The 14,466-nt window shown below is 36.0% G+C and overlaps 3 protein-coding genes, 1 long non-coding RNA gene and 1 other non-coding gene across 6 annotated transcripts; 3 read left to right on the top strand and 2 right to left on the bottom strand.

Moving 5' to 3' along the window:
* Nucleotides 1-2: 2 nt before the first annotated feature.
* On the bottom strand, nucleotides 3-1,578 carry LOC106356109. Its single transcript, XR_001271975.3, has 4 exons — nucleotides 910-1,578; nucleotides 637-788; nucleotides 454-558; nucleotides 3-365 (listed from the first exon to the last, which is right to left on the bottom strand). It is a non-coding gene; the product is annotated as an uncharacterized LOC106356109 (long non-coding RNA).
* Nucleotides 1,579-2,035: 457 nt separating this feature from the next.
* LOC106357595 (serine/arginine-rich SC35-like splicing factor SCL30) lies at nucleotides 2,036-4,670 on the top strand. 2 transcript variants are annotated; one of them, XM_013797274.2, is made up of 8 exons: nucleotides 2,036-2,191; nucleotides 2,282-2,450; nucleotides 2,525-2,602; nucleotides 3,443-3,613; nucleotides 3,711-3,742; nucleotides 3,864-3,942; nucleotides 4,025-4,234; nucleotides 4,341-4,670. In XM_013797274.2, exons 2-8 carry the CDS (start codon nucleotides 2,287-2,289, stop codon nucleotides 4,441-4,443), a joined length of 837 nt encoding a protein of 278 aa, XP_013652728.1. In that variant the 5' UTR covers nucleotides 2,036-2,191; nucleotides 2,282-2,286; the 3' UTR covers nucleotides 4,444-4,670. The 2 variants fall into 2 exon arrangements, with proteins under 2 accessions (XP_013652728.1, XP_013652729.1); XM_013797275.2 differs by having other exon boundaries at nucleotides 2,047-2,191; nucleotides 2,285-2,450.
* Nucleotides 4,671-4,801: 131 nt separating this feature from the next.
* Nucleotides 4,802-9,358, top strand: LOC106356110 (16 kDa phloem protein 1). Its single transcript, XM_013795940.3, has 5 exons — nucleotides 4,802-5,310; nucleotides 5,396-5,461; nucleotides 6,246-6,384; nucleotides 6,479-6,614; nucleotides 6,708-9,358. Exons 1-5 carry the CDS (start codon nucleotides 5,244-5,246, stop codon nucleotides 6,762-6,764), a joined length of 465 nt encoding a protein of 154 aa, XP_013651394.1. The 5' UTR covers nucleotides 4,802-5,243; the 3' UTR covers nucleotides 6,765-9,358.
* LOC125586816 lies at nucleotides 8,611-8,809 on the top strand. The gene has a single exon (XR_007323344.1). It is a non-coding gene; the product is annotated as a small nucleolar RNA snoR125 (small nucleolar RNA).
* LOC106356111 (expansin-A16-like) lies at nucleotides 9,159-10,930 on the bottom strand. Its single transcript, XM_013795943.3, has 3 exons — nucleotides 10,530-10,930; nucleotides 10,134-10,452; nucleotides 9,159-9,704 (listed from the first exon to the last, which is right to left on the bottom strand). The coding sequence occupies exons 1-3, from the start codon at nucleotides 10,681-10,683 to the stop codon at nucleotides 9,395-9,397; spliced, it is 783 nt and encodes a 260-aa protein (XP_013651397.2). The 5' UTR covers nucleotides 10,684-10,930; the 3' UTR covers nucleotides 9,159-9,394.
* Between the last annotated feature and the right edge of the window lie 3,536 nt (nucleotides 10,931-14,466).

Below are 14,466 nucleotides of genomic sequence, written 5' to 3'. Positions count from 1 at the left end.
ACTTGAAATAAACATGATTGTATAATAGTATATATATCTCAACAGTAAATAAATACAAATTCCCTTTGAAAGAAATATCAAACACCAAACGTCAGTTACTGAAAATGATAAGAGAAGAATGAGGTCTGGAGATAAGAATCAAGGGGTAGAGATTTTGATGCCGCTAAGAACGTATCTGCATGTTGTTGATGGAAGCAACATCATTTTAGGCATATTCCACTTTTAATATGTCAACAACACCTCTCGACCAATTATCTATCTATTGGGACAAAAAATACTTGATATTCCCGTAGCCATGGTGCTGTTATTTGCAGATTGATGGCCAGCTTTCTTTGCTGAAGGTTGTGCATACATGTTGCCAGTAGCTGTGAAATTTTCATCATCATGAGATTATGTTTTTTTGCAAAACTACAACCAAAACATACTGAAAAGTTTTTCTCTTATGACACATACCTTTTATTATTGATGATATATTGCAAAGGGGGCAGAGTAGGAGAGCAGTTGAAATAATATGTAACTAAATTCCATGGGGTTTGGTCTTGTGCAGCCATAATTAAACTGTAAATCATACGACCTAAATGTCAATATATATGAAATCAAACTTCAATTATAGAGAAACGGTTATATAGTATTTACCTACAGAAACTTTTGTCCATAATTCTATTGCTTCTTTAGAAGCTTTGTCTCCAGCTTTTGGGGCTTTGATAATTTTTCTTTCAGGATCAACATCATTCACTACCCTCAGCTGTCACATATATTTCTTCTACCATATCAAATGTAGATGATTCCTGCATTTTTTCAATTAGAACCTTTTGTTAGAATCATAAGATTAATAAAACTGAGACTCAAGCGAAACGGCACAGGTTGGAAACTTGCATTGATATTAATCTCAGCATTACAAACTCTTACAGGAGATGAAGTTTTGGCTAAAGAGAGATTTTCATCAAGCAAGAGCAATGTCGACTCCCATGAGCTCTCCTCTTTTTTGGAAGTTGCTTGCTTCCCAGAGACAAACGCATGAGACGCATCACCACTGTCTGAGGACAACAACCGTACTTAAAAGCGGAAAGAAGGAATGGGATGACAGATGCAGGATGTATGTGCAAGGAAGCAGAATGGTTGAATCAAGTGAAGCAGGAAATCTGCCGTATTCTGCATCCCTTATTTATAGTGGTTGAAATTAGGGATTTGAGATGGGGTTTAGCTGTTGAGGTAAGAAAAAATTGAAACGTCGTGGGAGAGCTTGAATGAGAGACTTAATGGAGAAATTTATGATAAGGATTCAATGACAACAAAAACTGTTACAACTCTAAGTTGTTATCGCCATTGAATGAAGAGGATGCGAGGAGGTAAAGACGATCGAAGAAGAATACTCGAGATGGATATTTTGGGCTTGGTTGAAGTGTATAATATTAGGCCTATCAGATAAATAATTTTTTGGGAAATAAAGCTGTTTTATTGGGTGTGAGATTAGGCCTAGGCTCTTCTAAACCAATAACTGAGTGGCCCACATACAGATCAAAGTAACTTTCGTACGCAAAATAAGAGTGCTTACGTGTCATCTTTTGCCCATCCTTTTTTGCTGACGTGGACGCATGAAGAGAGAGACAAATCTATTTTATTAATATAGATACATTTTTTACCGCAAAATATCACATAAAAGAAAAATCTTCAAAATAGCATTCAATAAACAAAAAGATTAAATTATCTTAAAATATGATGCTAACATTTACATCTTTATAAGCCCTAATTCAAACATAGTATATGTATATTTATTTATTTAATATGTATTATTTAAATACTTCAAAATTTTCTGTAAAATATATTTTTTTAAATGTTTAATTAATTATGTAATCATAAATAGCGATACATTTATTATATTCTCTCTTAATAAATATTATTTTCTTATCTTCGGTGATATTTTGGGATAAAACATTCACTTTACTTGAAATTATTTCTCCTTTTTTTTCTTTGTCAAAATTAAAAAATTAAAAGAAAACAAATCGCAATACTTTATAAGGCCAAGCCCAATTTAAAGTGGACCTAAACTCCAAGCAAGAGAAGAGTCACCTACTCTCTCTCTCTCTCTCTCCTCTGTCTCTCTCTAATAGAGAAGAGCTTTACTTTAGGGTTCACTTCAGATCTGTCTTTCTCACCACCTTCTCCGCTACTCTCAATTGCTCCGTCGCAGGTAAATACTCCGATCTCAAACCCTAATTCCATTCCAAGATTCATGCTTTAATCTTGATCTGGCGTTGAAATCGATTGTTGGTTGTTGTAGTAGTGATGAGTAGGAGATACAGCCCGCCTTATTACAGTCCTCCGAGGAGAGGATACGGCGGTCGTGGCAGGAGCCCTCCTCCTCCGCCCCGACGTGGATACGGTGGTGGTGGACGTAAGGGATCTAGCCATGGAAGTCTCTTGGTTCGCAACATTCCTCTCGATTGCAGGTTTGTTCTTCTTTCATATTAAGTTATGTTTTTTAGAAACTTTCTTGATTTTTGTTTGTTTTGATTTTTTGTAGACCAGAAGAGCTTCGTGTTCCCTTTGAGAGGTTTGGACCTGTGAGGGATGTCTATATCCCTAGAGACTATTACTCAGGGTGAGCCTTTTCTTCTCTATGTTACCTCAAGTTACTGTTTTTGCGATGGGAAGTGATAGATAGACTAGTTATTTTTGCTCATTAGGATTTGATTCTTCATTGGTGATGTAAGATTTACGCCATTTTGATTTTGAGTGATGAACAAATAGTGTTCATATGTCAAGGTTGTGTGCATAATCTCAGAGCTACAATGCAGATGAGATATGAGCATTGTAGTTCAGTTTCTCTTCTCACTTTTATTGATCTAGCTAAGTTCTCGAGGTGAGTAGAGAGCCTTTTCGTTGAAGTCTAAGTTTTTCAGAGCTTTCTGTTTTTGGATTGCTTTTTTTTTTCTTTTTTCATAGTAAATTAAATGTTGGACTGATTTCCCCAGGGGGTATGTTGGCTTGAAGTTAAAACAAGACCAAGCCCCACATTTGATGAAGTCCTCGTCAAAATAATGCTTAGCTTATTAGTACAGAAGGAGTTTAAGAGTCAAGTAGTGAAGAATGTTTTGTTTGGAAATGAAGAGTGTTCTATGGAAGCTTTATTAAGTGAAGCGTTTTCCTTATGAAGAGAAGTAGAGAACTTAACTTTGGGATCAAGTAGTACTTAATTTTTACAAGATATCTCCCCCGTCTTTTGGAGTTACTGTGCTTGAAGTGTTTAAGAAAAGACCAGCTTTTGAGTATGTGTAGAGCCCTGCTTTTCATAGAAGTTCTCTGAAGCTGAAAGGTATACAGTTTAGTGTTTGCGCCATAGGGTGGTTTTGCTGGTAAAACTAGTATTTGTTCTGGTGCTATGTGATTTTCTTATCAGCCATCAACAACTCGAACGATAAGCTTCCAATGAATAAACCAGGGAACCTCGGGGGTTTGCTTTTGTGGAGTTTGTTGATGCATATGATGCTGGGGAAGCCCAAAGAAGCATGAACAGGAGAATATTTGGTGGGAGAGAGATCACCGTGGTTGTTGCTTCAGAGTCTAGGAAAAGGCCCGAGGAGATGCGTGTGAAGACTAGGACTCGTAGCAGGTATGTTAACCATATTCTGATTGCTAAAGTAAACAAGTTATCAAGTTTATTGTATATACCATGAAGTAATCACCATGATTTGTCTCAAACTTTTCAGGGAACCTTCAGGCTCTAGAGGTCGTTCTCATGGTTAGTGATTTTTTCTTTGAATATGCAGTTGATATGTGCTTCAGTAGCAAGCTTTCAACTTCTATGATGCACTTGTTTATGTACACAGCTTGAGTATCTCTGTGTTTCTTTCGTCTCTCAGGACGGTCTCGTTCACGTTCAATCTCTAGATCACGCTCCCCTCGTCGTCCATCGGACTCTAGAAACAGACGCCGATCAAGGTAATTACACGTTTCATAACTATATTACCTTTCTTACAATCATTGTCAAGTCAATATGATTGACATGATGGTGTTGTAACAGGTCTTATTCTCCTGCACCGAGAAGAAGAGGAGCAGACTATTCAGCATCTCCAAGGAGAAGACAAGAGGAACGTCCACGATCACCACTAAGAAGTCCTCCTCGAGGAGAAGGAGATGCAAAATACAGTCGCAGGTCCTATTCCCCTGGCCATGAAGGTGCTGCTGCTGCTGCTGGAGACCGTGACGCAAATGGAGACAATGAGACTAGAGAGTGAGGCATTCATCAATCTGTCTTATTTTCTTGTAGCTCCTGTGGATTGATTCGACTCTGTCTGATTTTCTTGTTCGTGACATTGATTTGTCTTTTTTCTTACCAGAAAACCGGACTATGAACCAGAGGAAAGGCGCCGTGGTGGAAGAGAGGTTTCAAGGTCTCCATCAGGATCCAGGTCCAGATCTGTGGAAGCGTCTCCAAGATGAAACTTGTGTTAAAGAAAAGCTCTCTTTGTCAGACCAAAACTTTGTGCAACTCTCTCTGTGGTGTTTCTTTGTTTCTCTAATAGAGAACTCTGTGTTTCAAAAACTTATTTACTCTGGCTTGTTAAAAAGATTCATCTCGTCATGTTATGATACTTAAATGATTCTCAGTTTGGGTTGTTAAAATATTGTTATGAAGTCTATATTCCTATGAATCTTCATTTGGTGAAGTCAAGGTCGACGGATATTTTTTTATTTCAGCAGCCTTGAGAAATTAATTAAAAACATCTAGAAGTAGAAGCCATATATGAGATTAAGATGTTTCCTTGGTCTATTATGGACAAAAGTCCTTTTTTTTTTGATCAACATGGACAAAAGTACTAAACTTTGGTTTTTTTTCTTTTTAGTTGGTTGGTATTAAATTCTCAAGAAGCCAATCATACGTCAAACAGGTACTAGAACTAGGGGGTATTATGGTCATTCAGTTTGGTTGACCAGACTAAAAACATAACCTAGGTTTTGTGGTCTTCACTTCATAATGTTTTGGCTTCGACCAAGTCGTGAAACCACGACGCGGGTTGGGTTTGAAAAATAGGAAGATAAGTACAGATAGTAGTAAATTACATAGGTAAAAGGGAGACAAGGTCTGCGTTTCTTCTTGCTTTCTGTATTTAAGGACTTCCTCTGACACAATAACTTTCATTATTTGACATTCATCTTCTTCACTCTTCGTTTAAGAAACATCATACAAACCCAAAACTCCTAATAAAATTTTAAAAACTCTCCAGAGATTAGATATAAAGATGGCTGTGGGGATCCTTGAGGTTAACCTGATCAGTGGCAAAGGTCTCAAACGATCTGATTTTCTTGGTAAATTACTAGTTTCTCTCTTCTTTCAAACCCTCTATGTTTCTTGGCTTGTATTTTGACATGGTTTGATTTTAATTATGTTTAGGTAAGATAGATCCTTATGTTGAGATCCAATACAAAGGACAAACTCGCAAAAGCAGCGTTGTTAAAGGTATCATTAACTTACCATTTGCATTTTCTCAGTATCATCCAAATGCCATTCATAGTTTTATTACCATTTATTCATAGTTTGACTTGTATTGTTTCATTCGCCACACTAGTTCTCCGTTGTTGTTATTATTTTTAAGAAGATAGTGGGGCTTCAAGAAGATTCAAAACAAAATGTCAGAAATAAAGTAATTGTTAATGTTTTTTCTATGAGGAAAAAATTGTCACGTGGTATATTTAATTTTGAACTCCCACATGCTAGTGAATTAATAATGGTTGTTGTTGTTGTTTTTCCAAATCTACGAGATCTTCATTCATGGTTTCTTAAAGACTCGAAGAGTATTTCATAATTTTAAAAAAAACATGTGTTAAATAATGCATTTACGTTATGATAATGCATGTGTTAAAATTATAACATACAAAATGCATTCATAATTCACCATGGTCTTACGTTATCATAAATGGAATATTGTAACATTAGAACTTACAAAAATGAAATCTATATGATGTAACTTGCAAGTTTTCTGTTCTTATATAGCTTAACTATTGAGAAAATTTGTTGTTTGGAGCTTTCTTCTGATTTTATTCATTCTACTACTTATTATATTCTCTGGCCAACCTCATTTTTAACTAATTATCAATACGCAAAACTTCATATTAAAATTATTAATTATATATAGCTCATATAACCATAATCAATACAATGATCCCTTATATAGACCTTCATAATTCCATTTTACAGAATAAATAACTAAAGAGATTGACATTTGTGTTATTTTAATGAAAAGATGGAGGTAGAAACCCGACATGGAATGAGAAACTGAAATGGAGAGTAGAGTTTCCTGGCTTCGACACCGACTACAAACTCATCATCAAAGTCATGGACCATGATACTTTCTCCGCCGACGATTTTATCGGTGAAGCTACGTAAGTATCATATTTATACACATTAAATTTTCCTTATGTACTTGCTTGTAAGTATAGATAATAATAATATGTATGAATAAAAATGAACAAACAGGGTATATGTGAAAGAGCTACTTGAAATGGGAGTAGAGAACGGCAAGATGGAGCTAAGACCGACCAAGTACAACGTTGTTGACTCTGATCTCTCCTTTGTCGGAGAGATTACCATTGGACTTTCTTACTCTGTTGTGGTACTTTCTCTTTCCTTTTATTTATTTATTGTTTTACTCTTTTTTTCCTAAGTAAAATTTATCAACCTTCTTATCTCTATTGACAATCTTCAGCAAGAAAACGGAATGGAAGGAGAAGAGTTTGGTGGATGGAAGCATAGCCAGTTTTAATCAGTTTCATCTTCTATATAAATTGCATGATTCTATTTTTCAGGTGTTACCTTTAGTGTCAACAATATCATTAAGCTTATTCACAAGTTCAAAATCAAAAAAAAAAGTTATCAAAAAATCAATTAACATCTATTGTATCTTTATTTGTTGTTAGCTTGTATTGTTTGATTTATCCAAATTCGTGTATTCTCTTTGTATCTATAATTAAAATTTTAAGACATGTATCAAAATATCCGCCGGTTCTTTAATGTTGTTTCTCCTGCATAGGGGAAATAAAGTTAATATGTCGTATGTTATATGCATTTGTATTTTAGAACTTTTTCTAACGATTTACGGTTAGGTCTGGGTATAATATCTGTAACCCGAAATCCGAACCGAAAAACCCGATCCGTATCCGGTCCGATGTAAAAAATATCCGAATGGGTCTTGTAAGGTGGTACAAAACGTATCCGAACCCGAAGTGTTATTAACCGAACCCGAACGGGTAACCCGAAAAACCGAAAAAATCGAAAATCCGAAAAGATATCCAAAAAAACCGATCCTAATGTCCAAAATATATACAATATAATTATATGAAACATGAATATATACTTCAAATATTCAATTTCATATTTATTTTGATATGTTATCTAACAATGAGTATTTAAAATATAAATAACTACCTTAAATACTTAATTATATATAAATAAATATATATATCTTATGTTTTATTTTTAAATTTTAGATTTTACTTCGGGTATATTCTAACCGATCCAATATAACCCGAATCCGAATGATATATGATTACTTTATGGATTCTATGATGTGATACAAAACCGACCCGAATCCGATGTGTTATATCCGAACCCGACCCGTACTTGCAAATTTACTAGAATGAGACCTAGGAGGTATTATAAAAAAGAACCAAAATCCAAAAAACCCGACCCGAACGCCAACGGGTACCCGAACGCCCATGCCTACTTACACTTATAATTTTAAAGTGGACGATCCTTAAGACATGTATCAAAACAAAAGCATTTGGTAACATATTACCTTCACATTGTGGTGACATATAAAGCAACTCAATTTTGCTGATCAGCTGGTTGGAGAAGACGCTCAACCCTGAAATTAGCTTATCTTCTTGTTCAACAGGTTTAAACCTCAGTGATGTAACCGAACCTGGATAAGCCTCTTTGTTTTCCCACCAAAGTCTGTTGAGCAGAGTCTGATACTTTCATTTCTTCTTCATCCTCCAAATTAACCTCAAGGATAGGTTCTGTAGACATTCTACACAAACATGTAACGGGGATACAGAGGAGACTTCAGATAAAAACGTATAGTAAACCTTCAAGCCATTGCCATTTCCAGAGTCTAATAGAATATAACTTTTAGGATTTACTCGGTTTCCTATATCACTAATGGACATCTTCACGTACGAGCTCTGATTAGTATCTAATCCAGATGAAGTTTGATTTGATGTGATAGGCTCCCTTTTTGACCCTAAATCTTCCTGGCCACAAGGTAACTTCAACTGATATTTGAAGGAAGCTCCTCTAACCGGGCAGATCGTAAACCGGTTTGGTTACTTGAATATTTAATAGTGGGCTTGCTTATAAAATTTTAGTCCCATCTTATATTTTGTATATGTATGCTTTTAGATCATAAACCGGGTTGATTTCCCAAACTTAAGCCCATCAGGAGTGGGCCGATAATAAAACCCTAAACCCATCATATATTTTTAGTATATGTACGTGTGTTTGTCTCTATAGTTCGCTTCGCCGTCTTCTTCATCGTTGTCCTGTTTCGTTTCCTCTGATTTTCAACTGCAAAAGCTTTTTCCTGAAAATCTATCTTGAATTTTTGTTGTGGGCGATGATTATAAAGAGAGAGGATTGAGTGGGGAGTATGAACAAAACTCTCATGGGACTGGAGAAAACTAAACCCTGATCGAAATCGATGGAGAAAATATATTTTGTTTTTTCCCTTTTTCGAATTTTAGGTTTTTTTTCTCTTCATTCCTTACCCTCGATGACGGTCCTTCCAAATGTACACTTGATATGAGCCCTTTTATATAATTTATTTTCATTGTAGCTGTTGTGGGTTCAGTGTTCTTATTAGCACTGATTCTCTCAACCAAAAAAAAACTTAAAACTAAACAAAACATAATGATTTTCCTTTAATTGAATGATAATGAGTAATTTACCTATTAAGAGATAATAACAAAAGAAAATCAAGGCACATGTAATTTCAGATTCCACTAGTTACTAATAGACTCAGATAGATAAGATCATGAGAGTACATAATTTACTGGGTTTAGTATCCATATGATTTGAATAGAATTTGCAATTTGAATCCTCATTCCAAATGTATTATTTTTTTCTCTTTTTTCAAATGTATTATTTATTGGGGAAAAAAAACTTAATACAATGTATATAAATTTTGCAGGAAGGATTAACATATTGAAAAGAAACACACACAAGCTTTTTAGTTACTATATGTATAAGTGAATGATAACTATAGTATAATGAAATTATTCGACATTACATACATACTAAGAGCTGCGGGCTGGTTACCCAACAGCCACTTCAGGTTACAGTAAAGAAAAATGATAAATAGAAAAATCTCACATTTGATAGAGGAGCTTCTTCACTTTAGACCCTGAAGTTCTTTCCGACAAAGGTTTGTCCAAACTGCCAGTTCGAAGGTACGATGTTCCATGACGTAGAGGTTCTACGGTCACTGGTTGTGACACGGAAGGAAAGTGACTGACCAACGAGAACAGTATTAGACTGCCAGTTCTGTCCCCAGTTCCTAGTCAAACCCATCCAACCTGTCTTTGATCCTTTCACGCTCGCCCTCGCAATGTCTCCAGCTCCAGCCACGTTCGTGATTAGCACCAAGTTGAAGTAACGGTGACCGTTGATCGTAAACCTTATCCCTCCACTCTTCCTACATGCCACCCTATAAAGAATCCCACATTTCTCAAGCTTAGTAATTTGAATCATTACATTTTTATAGGTCCAATCTCAGAAAAAATTAAACCAAGTTAATCGTTAGCACTATTATACTTCTTCCTTGTTTTACTTGAGGTTTTAGATTTATGTACACAAATTTGAAAAATATTTAATTTTGATATTTTCTAACAAAACATAATTAATTATCTACATAATCACAATTCAGTCAATAAGAATAAACTGCATAATATAAAGAGTTATATACAACAGAAAAAATAATAAGAATGTTATTTATTATTTTTTTGGCTCAACCAGTGGGGCTTAATACTATGATCGGTAAAAAGACGTCATCTAATTTAAAACAAAAAAAAATCTCTATAATGTCATTTAGGACAATACTTCAAAGTGTAAATGTGAAGTTTACATATATATGTACCTGCGGTAAGAGATGGGGACAATGCCAGCACGATACTGAGCGATCCTGAGGAAAACTGGCATGGCTAGGTCGAAGTGAGCGCGTGGTGGGTTGCACCAGCCACCATTGTCGCTAGGTTGGGCTAAGTTCGGAGGACAAAAGTTGGTTGCGGTTACAAAGACAGAAGGACTGCCTGAGTGGCACCACTTAGGATCATTGACACATTTGATTTCAAAGCAAGCACCGCACGTTAAGCCAGTGTTGAAAAGCGCTGTACTCAGTGCGGCCGTGTTCGTGCCGTATCCTTGACTGTATAGGTTACCGTAACCGCATGCACCACCTAAAAGAGAAAAAACAGAGTGCTCTGTTTTTAGAGAGGTGGTTTGTAAAACAAGTGTTTGAAGAGAATGTACTGACCCATGGTTCCGGAAGCGTCGTCGCCACCGTAGAAAGTGGCGTGAGCGGTTTGCCAAGAGCTGCCGGAGTAGGCACCAGGGATCCCAGCGTTGGTGGGGTTCAAGAGGAGCAAGAGAGGTAATATGGTGAGGAAAATGGATGGATTAATTGCCATTTTTATATATATTTGTGAGTGATACTATTCAATGGAGGAGCTAGAGTAAGAAGAGTGTAGACTACAAAGCTGAGAGACTTGTTGATGGTGGAAATGTTGTGAAGATGGCTATTTATATAGGTGGAGAGATACTCCAAAGTTAGAGAAAGAGATACTATTGAAGTATATTTAGAAAAGTATCTTTTAACTTATGGTGAAAGATATGTTTGCAGTTTTGTTTTTATTGAAGTATGATGAGATCATCAAGACTCTATTGTTCTGTTAGGTTTAGGGGTCTATAAATAATGTAATGTCAGATAAACTCCAAATTAAAATAGATAAAAATGTCAAATGTCCAACCAATTCGAAAATTTACTGGTCTATGCAGTATAAACTAGCAAATAGTTAGTTTATTTTGAAGCAAAGATGATGATTGCTTTGTAAACTTGATAGTAGAACTTTGAAATAGCGAAACGATATATAATAGAAAAACATGTGAATTAAATAAAATCTAATGATGTTTTTACGTCTGCAAAATCACTTTTTCAATAATAAAAGTAAAACGTCAACGGTATGATAATCACAAAACTGTAACTTTTGAGCAAAATTAAACAAAAACATAACTCGATTTGTAAACAAGTTGTTGGTCATGTAGACGTACCGCGTACGGCATACGTGCCTAAGTTATCAATGTATTAATTTCAAAAGTGCGAAAATCTAAATATTTATTCAATCATCATCGCCGAGTTGTATATGTGTACGTTCATGAATACTTTTCGTAGGACTTTAAACTTACGACATGAACACAAAAAAGTGAGCAAAGTCAACAACATATATCATATGGTGTTAAGTCTAACGAAGCTCGTTTTATTACTACGATTTAGGAATGACATATACACCAAGGATACAATCATACAAATGATTACTAAAATCTAAATATTCGATATACTATTCGCTGAGTTATTTTCTTAACAAGAAAGAAAAATAGTTGGGAAAAATAAAAGTGAGCGAGGAAGCATGAGATGAAAATAATGAACAAAGTGTAGGAAAACAGTTAGGGGGCGGTGAGGGTGGAAGAGCATTAAGACACTTGGTGATGACAATGCATATCTATGCACCAACCACATCTAGTATATATGCCACGCCAGCAAAAATATACAACATACATGCACACGTGTAATTTTAATTAAAGTTTATAGCTTCTCGTGTATATAGATTTTCTGTTTCTTCGGGTAGATATATGATATTGTGAAAATAGTTGTGATTCATATGTCAATGACTCATATTTAGCTTAGATAAAAACAGAATTAAGTGTATATTTGTCCAAAATGCACATGAACGTTTAGAGAACAGAGAGGCTTTATCATGAGAACACATACCCACTTGCATGTGAATTTATTATCTACCTCTCCTCTCACGATACTTGCACGTACATTATTTTCATTTATTTCATTTCAACACAAAAAATTGGTCTAGTCATTTATTTTGTTATGAATACAGATGCCAATAATCAACTTTCATAATACAACAAAGAAAATGTGTAACTTCACTTCAATAATTTTATCAAAGACGACCATAGGATCTGCTCGTCATGGACAGAAAAGGTATAAGCTTAGTGGAGATCATCGGAACTAATTACTCCAGAGACTACTCGGGAATTCTCGGTATCCGAAGTAATGAGGAGAACCTCACTTTCCTGAGAATCAAGTCAATGGTTGAGACACTACAAGAAAACACAAATTTAACGACGGCCAAAATCGTCGTTATTTCCTCGGAAAAGAAGGCTTACGAGAAAATGGCGATGAAAGGCGTTTCGTCGTTATATGATTGTCGTAAGAGAAGATTCGTCGCCATTTCCTCGTTAATTAGCGAGGTTATATTTTCCTCGTAAAGAAGAATTAAGTTTTCGTCGTAAAGACCACGTGGGGTTTCCACGTAACGCGGTCGTTGTGCTTCCTCGTAAGAAACTCGTAAATGATTCGTCGTAAAAGACACGCAAAAACCTCTAAATAAATTCGTCGTAATAAAAACGTAAGAAACACGAAAACAATTCGTCGTAATAGAATCGTAACTAAATCCACGTAAAATCCTCGATAATTGTTCCTCGATATTTCGTCGTTAATTTTCCTCGTTAATACATCGGGAATTAGCGACGAAATTACTTTGTTTTCTATTTACTGAATTTATAAATAAAAATTATATTTATTTAATTTATTAATAAAATTTTAATTGAAATTAAATCGAATAGAAAAATTTTTTTTGGCCGAATTAAAATGAAATTATATAATATATAAATAAGTTTTGAATTTTAAAATACAATAACAAAAAAAAAAACTAATGCTGCATTGCCGCGTCGTAGAATTCCTCGCTCCTTCTCGAGAGATCTTCCTCGTTGACTTGCACGGATGTCTCGCCTGGAATGGGGTTTTGTTGTCTCATGGTCCTGAACATGGCCTCCCATTCCGGATTTGTGGCCGCTATGACGTCCAAGAAGTTCTCGAGACCAGTCATACGAGCTGTGAACGACGATTTTGTCGAGGCCAACTCGTTTTGTGTCGACGACAGCTGATGTTGTGTCGTCTCCAACACGTCGCGCAGCTGAGAGACTTCATCATCCCGTCTCTGGCCATAAGAGGAAGTCGCTCTCGGAACATCGTTGACGGAACCAATCCCCAACACACGTCCCTTTTTCTTAGGAGCGACCTTAAAAAACAATAAAATATATATTAAAATTTAAATTTTAAAGTAAAATGGAATTAATAAAAAATTTATATAAAATTTACCTCCTCGTAAATTCTATCCACTTCTATTGTGGATAAGACGACGGGTAATCCGTCGGCGGACTCCTGCGCCAGCTGGGTCTCACGCTCGTCAATACGAGCTGCCACATCATTGTAGATCTTCTCAGACCTCTCATCTACAAATGCGCCCGCCTTGTTTTTGTGGGTCCGATCGAAAAGTTCCATAAGAGTCGGTAAACGTCCCAACTCCTTGGCCTAAAAATAGTTAAGAAAGTTTTTATTATATATATATATATATATATATATATTAAAAATCAAAAAGTTAAATATTTAAATTACGTACCATTTCCAAACGGACGCGGGCGTGTGGTTTTTGGCCCGTACTATGTTGCATCGCCCTGTGGCCATGCTCATCTACCGAGTTACGGGAGGCGGAGCAAGACTGGGCGACTCTCATGGCATCAGGATCCCTCCAGTAACGGATGAGGCCATCCCACACGTCCGTGGTGATGGTTGAGGGTTTGCCCCGCTCATAGCCCTTCACGATCCAGTCACCCTTCCAGTTGGAGACCGTGTCCAACAAACGTTTCTTCGCCTTGTCGATAAACTCTTTCCGCACCTTCTCAGTGACCCCCATGGACCAATTAAATTTTTGCTGCAAAAAAAAAAACATTAATAATTAGTTTAGAAAAATAAAATTTAAAAAAATATAAATCAGGAATAAATTGTAAAAACTTACAGCGTAAATCTTGAACCACGTCCTTCTGATGTAGATCGGAGTGGATTTCCAGTTGGGATGTGCCATGGAGAAGTAACCTTTAATCGTCTCGGTTACTTCTGTTGCAAGGCAGTTATCAACCCCAAACCTGGAAAAAAAAAACAAATTCAAAGTTTTAAATATTTATTAAAGTCACAAATGAATTTTAAAAAATAAATGTAACATACATACCAAAGAGTTCCTTCAGGTCGGTCGGGGTCTATGATCGGTAAGCCTTCTCTGCCTGGCAAACCGAGAATGTCCTCAACAGTGTACTGAGAGTAAGGACAACTCGCTGGCACCATC

This window comes from Brassica napus, chromosome C4 (genome assembly GCF_020379485.1).
Source record: "Brassica napus cultivar Da-Ae chromosome C4, Da-Ae, whole genome shotgun sequence".
NCBI classification, from domain to species: Eukaryota; Viridiplantae; Streptophyta; class Magnoliopsida; order Brassicales; family Brassicaceae; genus Brassica; species Brassica napus.
Note: the sequence above shows the minus strand (reverse complement) of the source record. Positions and strands in the feature narration are given on the sequence as shown.